The sequence below is a fragment of the Hypoxylon trugodes genome (genome assembly GCF_022578975.1).
Source record: "Hypoxylon trugodes strain CBS 135444 unplaced genomic scaffold F4822scaffold_1, whole genome shotgun sequence".
NCBI lineage: Eukaryota > Fungi > Ascomycota > Sordariomycetes > Xylariales > Hypoxylaceae > Hypoxylon > Hypoxylon trugodes.
In genome coordinates this window covers 3,821,583-3,834,103 of record NW_026250016.1, presented here as the reverse complement: position 1 = coordinate 3,834,103, position 12,521 = coordinate 3,821,583, and the positions used below count along the sequence as shown (strand labels likewise).

The window sequence follows — 12,521 nt, the reverse complement described above, 5'->3', positions numbered from 1 at the left end:
TGGGGTTGGGACGAAATAAGCAGGGCCAATATCTGCAATTATCTAATATTAGTACCGAAACTCATCTATTGTGTGTAAGTCCAGACTCGACTCCTACGATCTCTATTTTTCTGTGTGAACTTCGCGACCACTAAATCAACTGGCTAGATGACGAATCCGGCCCGTTAATAGTATACAGGTACCTACCTAGGTAGATATCTAGGCACCTGCTTAGGTAGGCATGCAAATATCCAGTGCGTATTCTGACGACTCGAAACGAGCCTATGACGAATAATAATATGCAGTGAAACATCACGATGCGAGTCTATAGATTTTGAAGATCGGAATTCATGGATCCTTGAAATCCAAGTTGATATGCCTAGAAGGCGAGCATCTACAGGGACATCTAAGGACGTCGCATTTTACAGCCATTTTCTGAAGATATACAGTAATGGCCCAAAAATAGTCAGCAAGGGTGGTGAATGTCCCTGGAATGCAACTTTTGTTATACAGCTTAACCCAAACCCCGCCGCTGCTGGCCACAGGAAGGTGACCGGATGGCGCCCCTAAGCCAATCATGCCCCTTATCTGCCGGCAGCATCCCCTCATTCCTGAAGCTATAGATGTCTTACCACTGAGCTGCATTAGTGCTCTTGACATGGCCACTGAGTTCCAGTAACCCTCCAACTCAGAAATCCTTCCTCTCCCAAAGTAGAACCTGACAACAACTTAAGGATTGAGTATGCCTTGCAGGTAATATGTGATATCTCTCCGTCACATTGAACCGATACAACCTCCACATAGGCCATGGCAGATAATCGATCGCAGCCTTCTCGGTACTGTACGTTCGAGTCCATCGGATGACACTTTCAATCTGTCGTGCCATAGAAGGATCGAAGGGCTCTATGTCAGTTTTCTTTATAATTCCTGACTCCCCTCTCTAAACTGATCTCCCGTTGGTTTTCCCGTAAGCCGCTGGTGGGCGACGGTACACAACATGTCACTCGATAACTTATACTCGCTTCCCGCTGCAGAGCAGCAGATCATCCTAAATGGGCCAGCCCTTCAACCCCCAGACGGAGTTCTTCCCAACTTCGACAACCCTCCGAACAGGAATGCCTTGGGGATAGGCATTACCACCCTATGTCTATCTATTTGGACGATAGCCTTCTTGCTCAGGGCGTATGCTAAGATTTTTTGCATGAGGAAAGTGGAAATAGAAGACTGTAAGTATATGGCAGCACTTATTACAACCTCAGAGCTAACTTTGAATGCGCAGATATTGCTTTTGCGGGATTTGGCCTGTCTATTGGTTTTGCATACTGCGCTTATAGCGTAGCAAAGATTGGCTACTTCGTGCACCAATGGAACGTTCGCGTCAAGGACTTAACTATAATCTTTTATGTAAGCATACTCATATTCTCCTTCCCCTGCTCACTGATTTATCACTTATTTAACCTTTTGGGGTCGGTATTGACAATCATAGCCCGTCCATGTAGGCTCCGAGTTATATTGTGTCATCTTGATGCTCTACAAGGCCGCCATTCTTCTCGAATGGATTCGGATATTTGTACCACGACCCAGCCGGACATACTTCTACGTGAGTGCATAGACTCGTCCTTTAATATACCTATAAAAAACCATTTAGTCCAATTGATCAACTCCCACCAAGGGACCATGTCGGCCTTACATTCAATTCCACGTCAAATTCCGCTTCAAAATTGGGACCACATTGACTGACTCCCTAATATAGTGGGCTGCCTATACGTTATTATGGGTAAACATCTTGTTTTATGCTTCAGTAATCATAGCCGGAAACGTATCTTGTACCCCTTTTGCGAAACAATGGGACAAAACACTTCCTGGTACCTGTCGAGGTAGAGAATCAGTGGATGTTTCTACAGCTTCATTCAATCTCGCCTCGGATCTACTCATCATGGGGCTTGCCCAGAGCGTCATTTGGAGGTTGAAGATCCCGACGAAGAAAAAGCTTGGTGTCGCTTTTGTCTTTGCTGTCGGAATTGCGTAAGTACAATCGGCCTTACTGTTTCTCCACCCCTTCTTAAGGAGAACCTCCAATCTAACATCAATCTGAACCAGTGCTTGCATAGCCGCTGGCTTTCGGCTCGACGCCTCGGTCAAATTCGTCCACCTAGCGGATGCGACATATGGCGTGTGTAACGTAGCAGTCTGGGCTTCCGTCGAAATAATGTGTGCCACACTTATTTTCTGTATACCCGCTATGCCCAAGATCTTCAGAGACTCACCAGCGACTAAAATCGCAACAAAACTAAAGACTTGGTCGCATTACGACTCGAGCAGAACGAAGAATAGCGGGAGTACAGCTTGGACCGATACCGACTCCAAGACGCCGGTTACTCATAATGCATATCAAGTGGTAAACGACAACGACGCGTCTGTAAGACAGCCTTACCCGGTGCAGGGGCAAGTCTGGTATCCCATCGAGCACCCTCAGGCATACAGCCATTATCAAGCTCCCCCGGCCGCAATTGTACGTACTACCGATTTCACCATAGAAGAGCGTGGGTATCAGAGACCACCGGTGGAGACGCAACAATTCCACGTCCCATGGAACCAGCACCACCAGGTATGATGATCCTACCTAGGCAATTCAGGATGAGCATAAGCGCATATTGGGTATGGAACTTGCAGGTTATGGTTGGGTATTTACATGGCTTAAGGAAGATATGAAAGTACTTATAATTATCGTCCCCCTTTCATCGGTTGAGGCGTCCTGGCGCATCGCCGTTCCATCCTTATATAGTTAAACACAGTTCCCATCCTATCGTGTACCTAGGTATGTATCTGGGTGTCGACGCGGACTCTAACTTCATATACCTTGTATTTATACAAATCCAGTAGTAGTTTAAATCCCACAAGAAGCCCAAACCATTTTTGAAGTCTTTTAACTACGTAAAGGGAAACCCAGTTAACAGCATTTGAGTTTGATCAATTTGTGCTGTTTGTACTCCCAAAACTCACTGACATTGAGCCGATGAATACTACCTCCACAGCGACAAACTTATATGAAACGGGAAATTGGTTCATCCAGGATAAATATTGAAATAGAGACCTAAGATCGCAATGCCCGGAATAACTGAGAACACAACCGCAGTAGCTATCATCATAGAAAAGGACAACCATGAAAATGCAGTTGCCTACCTAGCTTAGCTGATAGGACTAATTAGGAAGACTGACTTTCTAGTTGATACCTAAGATAAAATTCTTTACTGAAATTGGGATTACTTAATAGGAGGATTGCGGGTGTACTTCAAGGTCTATTCAAAATTTAGTAAAATTGAAACCATAGTTTCAATAAGGTCTAGAATCCTAACAACAGCGGAGAAATATTAAACTGCCCCCGAATTTTTGTAATCTCCCATCGGATACGCCTCGGTCTTAAGTGTATGTGAGTCCCTCGAAATGCCCCTTGCATGCATGGGCAAACTACGTGTAGACGTACTCCGCCTCTCGGAAAAGGAAATACCAAACGTACGGCCGACATGGATATCTCGATTCGTGTTAACGTATTCCATCTTAGACTCTCTCGATCCAAGGAGGCTTCCGGTACTGTCGATTATTGATTTAAAGGAAAACTCGCGGAGTAGGAATTGGAGGGTTGGTAAGCAGGCGACGAATACACCGACGCCGCATTCGATCATACCCCAATATAGATACTCAGTTATAACCACTATAATACAGCAATTAGCCATCATACTTGGTTTCCTTTGGCTTATGAGAAGTGAACTCACAAATCTCGTCCTCGTGAGGATTGAAAACTACATTTTTATGGCGATCTTGCGTAATTATGATGAGCCGCGTCAATGATGCCCCAATAGTTCTATATCGAATTAGTTAGGACTACCATAGAATCTTAAATATTCACTTACACTGCTCCTAATAGGAACACAGCACTGGCCGCGATCTTCTTGCCCGTTGACAGGTTTAGTCGCCAGATCTACTCATTTTAGCGCCACGTTAACAAACAAATCTCGAAACCCGATCGAACTTACCAATGGAACAGGTATGATAATAATAACGACATCCGTAATGAAGTCTGTAATCCCAATCGAGAGAGCCAAATCCATCGTTTTTACGCAATGCGCCGTCAAATTTTCAACCTTTAAACTATCACCCCAAATTGCCCAAAAGTTCAGGCCACATTCGAACACCACCGCGAAAAAGAACGTAACCGTCCAAATAGCTACTGTGACAATCATTGATATGAGGAATTTATCGGTAGTCTTGTTGACTGAGAAGATTCGTCTGTAGAAGAAGAGAAAGCTGGCCTTAACCGATCCTAGCGTCAGGGGTAACATTGAAATAGTAGAAAATTCGACCTAATAGTCGTAGACCGACGTTAGTAAGTGTCATTATGGTCAGAGTATTAGTATCTACCTTAAATGCCGTTCCGAGTTGCTCGTATGAAACATCTAGAGCGCTTCCAAGTAACTCAGGTGGGATGTCTTCTGAGCTTCCCAGCGCCCCTTGCGAAACGCCATAGACTAGGCAAATACCGATACCGATTGTGATAAGCTATATCCATGTTAATACGAACATATAAAGGTGCTAGGGTAGAAATACCAAAGCTGGTATCATAATCCAGTCGTCAGCCTTCAAAGAATGGCGTTCTCTCCGTCGTGTGTAGAATCGCAATATGACCGAGATAATATCCACGACGCACAACGAAACGGCGGCGGCAACGACATGGTTAGCCTTTTGGTAGTATTTTAAGGGGGCCGGCATGGTTAACGAGCACCGTTTTCGCGTGAGGGTATGAAGAAGCAAGAGTAGAATCCGTAGCCCTTTTCCTACGCCGCACCGATTGAAGTAAAATACCTTCACATGGTGGGCTCGTGACAAAATCTACTCTCTCAAAATAGTGGGCTTTTTCGTCCAGTATTCAGTGTATTAGTCAATCTTCATTATTCATTGACCGAACGTGGAGTTGACGGTAGTGTTGCAAACTGTTTGCGCTCACCCTACGCGGTAGTTCATCCGATAATGATACCGTGTTCCGCACACAAACACCTGGGATTCACGGCTGTCTATCTATAGTCAGGGCCCCCACATCCTCTAAGTCGACCTAGGTGGGCCGAGGTCAGATCTGTAAGATCACACTGATTCGCTATTGGTTACCTAAGTACGGACAATGGTAGTCAGATTTATAACCGTTGCTGACGGTGTGGCACATAATCTGTTTGCGCCCTGATGAGTACTCATTGCGGCTCGTTTGTTCGCCTTATTCAGTACTAATCCGGACAGCGGACATGGGGAATCCCACATCCACTATCCCCATTTTGAGAATCAGCGCCTTTTTTTAAGACAGTGGGTTGGTGTGGAAACCTGGTAGAGCCATAGATTGCAGATCAATCGGGGTAGATTAGAAGTTAGGGCCCTTCCGTTATCAATCTCATCACAGCACCCAAAATTTCATTTATAATAATAAAGGCTGTCATTTGAACTAGACATTTAAAACCTAATGCTGATGGAGTTTGCTCGTGTTGAAGCATCTCGGAATTGTTGAGATCGCTTTTTGAATTTTTTTCCATTTTTCTACAAGAATTTACCTCATGGTAAACTCGAGTGCGCGGGTTTGTCGGGAGTGAAGTTAGGGTTGATCCAAGGGTACGGCTCGGGAATAGTGGTTCGAATGCGCCCTAGATAATTCGGGATATACTCTTTGAGCGGGGGACCTGGTTCGTGATCTTTTAGAGGTAAGTGATATAGGGAAGGGCATAAGCACGATTGAATAGAAGAACCACCCTTTTGACCCAGTTGCCAAAGTGCCTACGCCGCGAGCTTGCATGCACATATTTTGAATAGCCGGGCCTCGTGGCGTAAATTTCTTCGTCCTCTTTCTCACCACACATCTCATTCGCGTGGTAGAGATATAGCGGTTAATAATAACGCGCGCGTTCCTCAAACTACACAAAAAAGTTGGACTAATATCAAATATTCGCTCAAAATCCAGAATGGCAAACGCGACTCCAAGCCCCATACGCGTGGCCATTATCGGAGGCGGTCTTGCTGGTGCCACTCTAGCAAACGCTTTGATCAAGCACTCTCACCTTGAAATCCACCTATTCGAGTCCGCTCCCGAGTTCTCGGAGCGTGGGGCGGCGGTCGGGTTGTCCATCAATTCTCAAAACGGTCTGGGACAGATTGTGTCTTCGGCGGATGAACTCCTCAACAAAGCGGGGGCAGTCCCCATGAGCTCTACTCGATTGGTCATAGTAAGTCGGACCGAACGTCGGCTTACCCTTGAATCATAGCTAAGATAAAATGGTAGGGCTCGGGACCGGATGCAGGGACTCTCGTTCATGACCTCGCAGATGACCTTGCGGGCCGAGAGCCCGGAAAGGTTCTTCATCGTGCTTCGCTCCTCCGTGAACTCCTGGCTCCCCTGCCAAAACACATACTGCACGCTAATAAAAAGCTGACCGCAATAACGCCCAGGGATGATGGGAGAGTTAAATTAACATTCCAAGACGGAACCATCGAGGATTTCAACGCTGTGATTGGCGCCGACGGCATATTTGGCACGGTTCGCGACCATGTACTCCAAGACGTTGCGAAGGAACACGCCGCCACAGCTGCTGGATTCTGGGACTGCAGATGCCTAGTCCCCTTTGAAAAGGCTAAGTCTATCCTCGGGGCGCAACATTTCGAGATAGACCGCCAGTACGGATGGCTAGGAGATGGTGTGATGTGTATGCATGATGTTCTTGAAAATAGGGAGTCAGTCCAGTGTGTCATATCGGCCGTAGAGACCGATCCACCTAAGAACCGGAAAAGAACGCTTACAAGGGAGTTTCTAAATAAAACGCTATACAATTGGCAAGATAGCCAAATTGCCAAGGGAATGATAGACGTAGGTTTCCCTCCCATGGGTGCAGGTTGTGTTACCCCTGATCGTCAACAAATGCTTATGGTCTTCTAGATCTGCCTCGAGCAAGAAGGCGCACAAGGTTATTCGCAGTGGGAGCACAAATCGACACCAAAGTATGCCAACGGTTATGTATGCGTTGCTGGAGACGCGGCACATGCGACTAGTCCTTGGCAAGGGTCTGGAGCTGGCATGGCTATCGAAGATGCTATGATCCTAGGTGCTCTTTTTGGCGAAGTATCCTCTCCTAAAAAAATCCCAGCAGCATTCAAAGCGTTTGATGTGGTAAGAAGACCAAGATGCCAAAGGATCATCGATTCTAGCCGTGAAACGGGCTTGCTTTTTCTCGGAAAGAACCCGGATGTTGGTTTGGACCCCGCTAAAATGAAGGAAGCCATTGCTCCAAGGTGGAATTTCATATTTGGGCTGGATATGGAAAGTCACAAGGGAGAGGCGATAAGCAAGTTCAAAGAATTCCTTTGAAGGAAGCCATAGGGTTCGGGATGGTATGCTGGCACTTTGGGCTGTCTTATTGAGACGTGGTTTAGGGAATCATGTCCACGCCCAATTGGTGTTGGGATCAGAGAGAAGTGAGTCGAAATTCCCAAATCCACCAGTTATCTGTATGAGAACTTTAGTATTCATTCTATTTGATTGAAATTTAACCCGACGTACCAACGAGTCAAATTGACCCCAAGTAGTCATCTCAACGATTGAGCTGCTTGGGCTTATTGCTATCAACGATTCGCCGAGCGGTTCTAGTGATTCAACAGTACCCAAAGTCGGCTCATTAGTAGAAATAGACATTGTGAAGGGATCGTCTTGTGTGTTAGATCCCGGAATGTCCTTATCCCTCGGTGCGGGGTCCCCAATGCTAGAACCATTCACAGGTATAGCGTCCGTCGGACCTCCAAATAGCACTTGACTATGTCTTAGGACTTCGAGCCGAAGTTCTTCGAGGACCATTCCATATCGATGAACCCAGGATCCGTTTCTAGCATTATTGATAATACGTGATTGGCAGTCTGATGCGGCGTTAAAGTACGCTAGATAAGCATTGGGTCTAGCTTTCCTTTGCTGGATAGTGTCTATTTTGTGTTAATCATGGGGACTTGAATAAATGACGATATCGACATACTGCACACACGTTCGTTAGACTCTATCACAATGATTCTTTTCGAATAAGCACTTACCAAACGTATAACACAACCACGGCGCAAGAAGCGAAGTAGTATGTGAACTAAATCCGATCGGCAAGTCAGTAAGGTAACCGGACGGCCGATGCAATCACTCATCACTAACCCAGAAAGCTCGATGCAGCTGATTGCGCTCCTCAAGCTCTTCAATTATCTTGGTAATTTTCATAGCAGCATCCAGACACTGCTGCACATTGTTTTCAAAAGCTTCGTGGTGAGGTAATTTCGCGCGAACAGTGCTGTAATTCGAGAGACTAGCGAAATTGTTCAGGAGAAACGGCCGGTGCACTAAGAGAAGTGTATGCCAGTATGCTAGATTAAGTACATTCCTCTGTCGGCGGAAAAGTGGTAGCAGGAGGGATTGAGATGCCTCTTGTCGGTCAAGAAGTAAGGACATATCCAAGCGCCATTGCTTTAAATCGCCAGTGAACTTGGTCGCAAGTTCAATGCGCTGTTTGGAGGACGGTGTCCGGAGACTATAAAATTCCCGAAGTACACTGGCTATTATCTGTGATATTCTGTGGGTTCCAAGATTATTATCAGCCATGTTGGACTCCGGAGTTATCAAGTTCCGCAAAAAATAAGAACGTACTTTAGTTGAGCAATCGGTGCAGCCATCTCCGGCAAAGCATTATCTGGCGATGCCGAAAGCCGGCCGATATCCAGGTCGCTGTCATCAACGCAAGCCGGGAGGTCCTGAATGGTCAGAATCAAGTTAGATTTAATTGAGACACGCCTACTCACCTGATTAATGTCGTCGTCATGAAAGGCCCGAGGCCTTCCAAATGCGCAACTCAAATAAGCGTCGAGACTGTAGGCGACCCAAAATGTTCTCTTCCGACATTCGTGTTCCACTAAATCTCCATTGATGATTTCATTTCTTCTGCTTCTTCTATGTATGCCTAGAGCGAATATTAAATGTCCAAGAGTTCCAAAGAGAGACCAACAATGATTCATTCGACTCTCGGCGAGAAGATAAAACACCATAGCAAGTCTCGCTTGGATGCTGGTAAGTCGGACTTCGCCTTTCTCTTCAGATAGTTGATGTTCGGCGGCAGAAAAGTATCGCGCACTATAATAGAATAAATATTTGAACCTATAAAAACAACGAGGGTACAGGTATCTGACGTACCTGGCTTCCGAACTATCCTCGTCAGCGGAGTGAGCGAATCGTTTTGCACAGGCAAACATCATAAAAATGAGGGCAATGCGACTGCGAGCGCCTTCTTTCGAACGCACTGTAACCGATGATTAGTAGCCGCCTACTATAAGCGCTACAAATGAACCTGACTGAGTTTAGGTGGTATTCTGTTACTTACTTTTACCTCCCGTCTCATATAATTCATCCAATAAGTTTTCCATGGTACGGCGATGGAGAAAACGGTGAGTGGCAACCGCAAATTCAAAATAGCTTGAAAGAAGTTCTTGCGCCTCACTCCTGGGAGGCAATATGAAAAATGACCCATCCCATCCTGGAAGTGGTAAGTCCCCAAAAGTAAATATTGATGATTCGGAGGAGTAATGGGACGCTTGACTTGAAAGCTTCTTTTGGATCCTAAGCAGGAAGGACACACCGGACGACGGCCCTACAATGTGCCCTTGGCGGTCCGTCTGCAGCGGTTCAGGTGAGTTACGAGAGGATTGGATGACCGAAGTCTGAGATCTAGAACCATTATAATTCGGGCCTAGAGCTTCCCCGGTGCCTTGGACCTGGGTCTGCTCCGAGACGTCGTCGATATTGATACCGTTTTTGAGTATTCTTGGATGATCTTGATGAGTTGACCCGTTGAAACCCGCTAGGTTGGGATCTCGACGAACTTCGTGGGGTTCCGTTTCATGCTGACTTCGAAAGTAACTTGAGTCCATTCCTCTTTCCTGACGTTTCCCATTCTCTTCAATCGCGGGTGGCCTTCCTCGCCGATATGGTGCAGTGAACCGACAAGCAACGCCGAGTTGTGTACAAAAGGCACACGGGTACTTGCCGGAACATCGTGTTTTCCTCCTGCGGGACACTTTAATATACCGTATTGACTCGAAATAGAAACCAGCTCATAAAAACTCCCCCGTGTATGAAAAACCGCTTACCCTTTGCAACGATCACAAGCCCGACTCACTCGGCTTCTCGGGTTGGTTTCTTTTCGCCGTTTAGCGGACGGAGACTGTGCATTGTTTTCCTCATTAACCACATCATCTATAGAGATGCGATGTGGATGCTTCCGTGGGGAAGATTGTGAATTCCGACTTTCGGAATTTGTTCCCTCCATGTTGGATACATGATGGAGGGAAAGGAGGAAAAAGATGGAGGCTTTTCCGATATCCTGGGGAAATAGCCGAAAATATGGTTTTATGACGGCCCCTCACTCACTGTATGCCTAATATGGATAGCGGCTTCGCGCATTAGCGCCACTATCGCCCCAAACCAGGTATACACTAAATAGTCCAGGTAGCTCTAGATGCAATTTAAATTGACTGAATACATACATGTATGGATGGTCGACAGGTCTCGCGCTGCTTTAAATTTATAATTTGACGCGCAGGTTTAAGTTCGCTCGTGCCGGGGTTCCGGAAGTGCCACAATCTCGAGATCGTTCTACTGTGAGTGCTTAGATAATTATGCAATTTAATGTATCTGCTAGTAAGTATTGGCCCCTATTTTGGTAGCCTCTAATTTTTATGAAGTTGCGTTACACAGTCGATCTGTCAACTACCATTCTCGGAGTTCACCCCCTGGCCCGAAAAAATTAGGGCTTACCCATGCTTTTGAACCTTTCGATAGAGCCCGAACTTGATCTTCGTCAACTTCAATACCGAGCCCAGGACCACTCAAGAGGTCGATATATCCATCCGTGACTTTCCAGACCTCCGGATTTAACGTATAGCTGGTCAGATCTTGTCCACCGACATTATAATGTATACCAAGACTCATCTCCTGAATCACGAAATTCGGGCTGACAGCGTCGACCTGAATATTTGCCGCTAATGCGATCGGACCTAATGGACAATGCGGCGCTAAGGCCACATCATATGTCTCGCAGGCAGATGCGATTCGACGCATCTCGGATATTCCACCGACGTGGGAAATATCTGGCTGCAGAATATCCACACACCCAGCTTCTAAGAAAGGTCGTACATCCCATCTGCTGTGAAGTCGTTCCCCCAGAGCAATCGGGCAGTGTGTACGAGCTGCAATATCTTTAATGCCCCCAATATTTTCGCTCAATAAAGGCTCTTCGATAAATAACGGATCATGAGGTTCCAACTTCGCGACCAGTTGCTTCGCCATAGGTTTGTGCACTCGTCCGTGGAAATCTACCCCAGCATCAAGACCCAGTGCCTTTACCGTTTTCACACGTTCCACGCATTCTTCAAGCTTCTTGGGGGAATCAAGCCACCCAAGATCTTCGGTCGCATTCATCTTGACTGCATTGAAGCCTTGTGATTTACGAGCGTTTCTGTAAACGATTAGTTCATCGGAAAGAAAATTAAACCCAGGGGAGCGTACGCTTGTACTTCTACATCACCTGGCCGGTCGCCTCCTATCCAAGCATATACTCGCAATTTGTCTCGGACCTTTCCGCCCAATAATTGATAGATAGGGACACCTAATTTTCTCGCTAAATCTTATTTTAGTATTCCTTCTGCTGAAAGAATTGCAAGCTCTTCATACCTTTCAAATCCCATAGCGCAATGTCTATCCCACTCAAAGCGCTCATAAGCACAGGGCCTCCTCGGTAGAAACCTCCCCGATATGACAGTTGCCATATGTGTTCGATGTCACTGTAGACACGATTAATAAACCACAAGTTCTATCGGGGATGTCAAAATAACAGTTTAATTGGCTTACTCAGCTTCAAAGCCCAAGTATCGCTCCGCCCATGCATCGAGGCAACCTTCCACAGTTTGGGTGTGGCCTTCTAAACTGGCTTCTCCCCAACCCACGCCACCATCATCGGTCGTGATTTTCACAAACAACCAACGCGGCGGCACGCGGAAATATTCTATCTTCGAAATCTTCCCCATGGTATATACAGCGGAAAAGAAGAAACAAAACGCATATGTCTAGCAAACATACTGACTTCGAGTCGTCTCTTGGAGCTAGCTGCATATATGGGCGAGGTCGGCGGGGTTCTCATGAGGGGAAGAGTTCAGGGGTAGATGCGGGGGAGTAGCCAATAGTGTCTCTGCCCACGATGGAGTATTTCCTAATTTGTCGGAAATCTGTCTGATTGGTCCTCATCAACCGGGATATTGTTACCTCGGGTTCGGATACACCCGCTGCAGGACGCATGGCTACATCAGCGAGTACCTAGTCACCTAATAGAAGTTCAACAGTTCGCTAAGCTAAGGTACTATGATGCCCTATAAATTTCCATTACGTCTTAATTCTAGGCTTAACACCACTGTTACGCGCACCCCAAGCAAATTTCTAACGGTCG

General features: G+C 46.3%; 5 protein-coding genes across 5 annotated transcripts; 2 read left to right on the top strand and 3 right to left on the bottom strand.

Moving 5' to 3' along the window:
- The first annotated feature begins 808 nt into the window (after positions 1-808).
- F4822DRAFT_39584 (uncharacterized protein) lies at positions 809-2,675 on the top strand. Its single transcript, XM_051457463.1, has 5 exons — positions 809-1,205; positions 1,259-1,383; positions 1,466-1,579; positions 1,733-2,004; positions 2,080-2,675. Exons 1-5 carry the CDS (start codon positions 977-979, stop codon positions 2,591-2,593), a joined length of 1,254 nt encoding a protein of 417 aa, XP_051319949.1. The 5' UTR covers positions 809-976; the 3' UTR covers positions 2,594-2,675.
- A 583-nt stretch (positions 2,676-3,258) lies between these two features.
- On the bottom strand, positions 3,259-5,178 carry F4822DRAFT_39417 (uncharacterized protein). The gene is made up of 6 exons (XM_051457335.1): positions 4,585-5,178; positions 4,399-4,536; positions 4,014-4,340; positions 3,891-3,958; positions 3,753-3,841; positions 3,259-3,691 (listed from the first exon to the last, which is right to left on the bottom strand). The coding sequence occupies exons 1-6, from the start codon at positions 4,744-4,746 to the stop codon at positions 3,351-3,353; spliced, it is 1,125 nt and encodes a 374-aa protein (XP_051319948.1). The 5' UTR covers positions 4,747-5,178; the 3' UTR covers positions 3,259-3,350.
- Positions 5,179-5,975: 797 nt separating this feature from the next.
- F4822DRAFT_439866 (salicylate hydroxylase) lies at positions 5,976-7,407 on the top strand (the record flags this gene model as incomplete). The annotated part of the gene is made up of 3 exons (XM_051462676.1): positions 5,976-6,236; positions 6,293-6,874; positions 6,944-7,407. 3 exons carry the CDS (start codon positions 5,976-5,978, stop codon positions 7,370-7,372), a joined length of 1,272 nt encoding a protein of 423 aa, XP_051319947.1. The 3' UTR covers positions 7,373-7,407.
- Positions 7,408-7,441: 34 nt separating this feature from the next.
- Positions 7,442-9,951, bottom strand: F4822DRAFT_424639 (uncharacterized protein; the record flags this gene model as incomplete). Its single annotated transcript, XM_051460182.1, has 8 exons — positions 7,442-7,510; positions 7,565-7,961; positions 8,083-8,129; positions 8,192-8,603; positions 8,678-8,781; positions 8,830-9,157; positions 9,218-9,323; positions 9,405-9,951. The coding sequence occupies 8 exons, from the start codon at positions 9,949-9,951 to the stop codon at positions 7,442-7,444; spliced, it is 2,010 nt and encodes a 669-aa protein (XP_051319946.1).
- A 734-nt stretch (positions 9,952-10,685) lies between these two features.
- Positions 10,686-12,454, bottom strand: F4822DRAFT_387287 (enolase C-terminal domain-like protein). Its single transcript, XM_051456795.1, has 4 exons — positions 11,930-12,454; positions 11,753-11,862; positions 11,588-11,699; positions 10,686-11,537 (listed from the first exon to the last, which is right to left on the bottom strand). The coding sequence occupies exons 1-4, from the start codon at positions 12,103-12,105 to the stop codon at positions 10,790-10,792; spliced, it is 1,146 nt and encodes a 381-aa protein (XP_051319945.1). The 5' UTR covers positions 12,106-12,454; the 3' UTR covers positions 10,686-10,789.
- Between the last annotated feature and the right edge of the window lie 67 nt (positions 12,455-12,521).

Coding starts and splice junctions, on each gene's coding strand:
- F4822DRAFT_39584 (XM_051457463.1), top strand. CDS start 977: ATGTCACTCGATAACTTATACTCGCTTCCCGCTGCAGAGCAGCAGATC. Junction 1,206..1,258: donor GAAAGTGGAAATAGAAGACT/GTAAGTATATGG, acceptor TTGAATGCGCAG/ATATTGCTTTTGCGGGATTT. Junction 1,580..1,732: donor CCAGCCGGACATACTTCTAC/GTGAGTGCATAG, acceptor TCCCTAATATAG/TGGGCTGCCTATACGTTATT.
- F4822DRAFT_39417 (XM_051457335.1), bottom strand. CDS start 4,746: ATGCCGGCCCCCTTAAAATACTACCAAAAGGCTAACCATGTCGTTGCC. Junction 4,341..4,398: donor AACTCGGAACGGCATTTAAG/GTAGATACTAAT, acceptor TACGACTATTAG/GTCGAATTTTCTACTATTTC. Junction 3,959..4,013: donor TTATCATACCTGTTCCATTG/GTAAGTTCGATC, acceptor TAAAATGAGTAG/ATCTGGCGACTAAACCTGTC.
- F4822DRAFT_387287 (XM_051456795.1), bottom strand. CDS start 12,105: ATGGGGAAGATTTCGAAGATAGAATATTTCCGCGTGCCGCCGCGTTGG. Junction 11,700..11,752: donor TGCGCTATGGGATTTGAAAG/GTATGAAGAGCT, acceptor AATAAGATTTAG/CGAGAAAATTAGGTGTCCCT. Junction 11,538..11,587: donor GGTGATGTAGAAGTACAAGC/GTACGCTCCCCT, acceptor AATCGTTTACAG/AAACGCTCGTAAATCACAAG.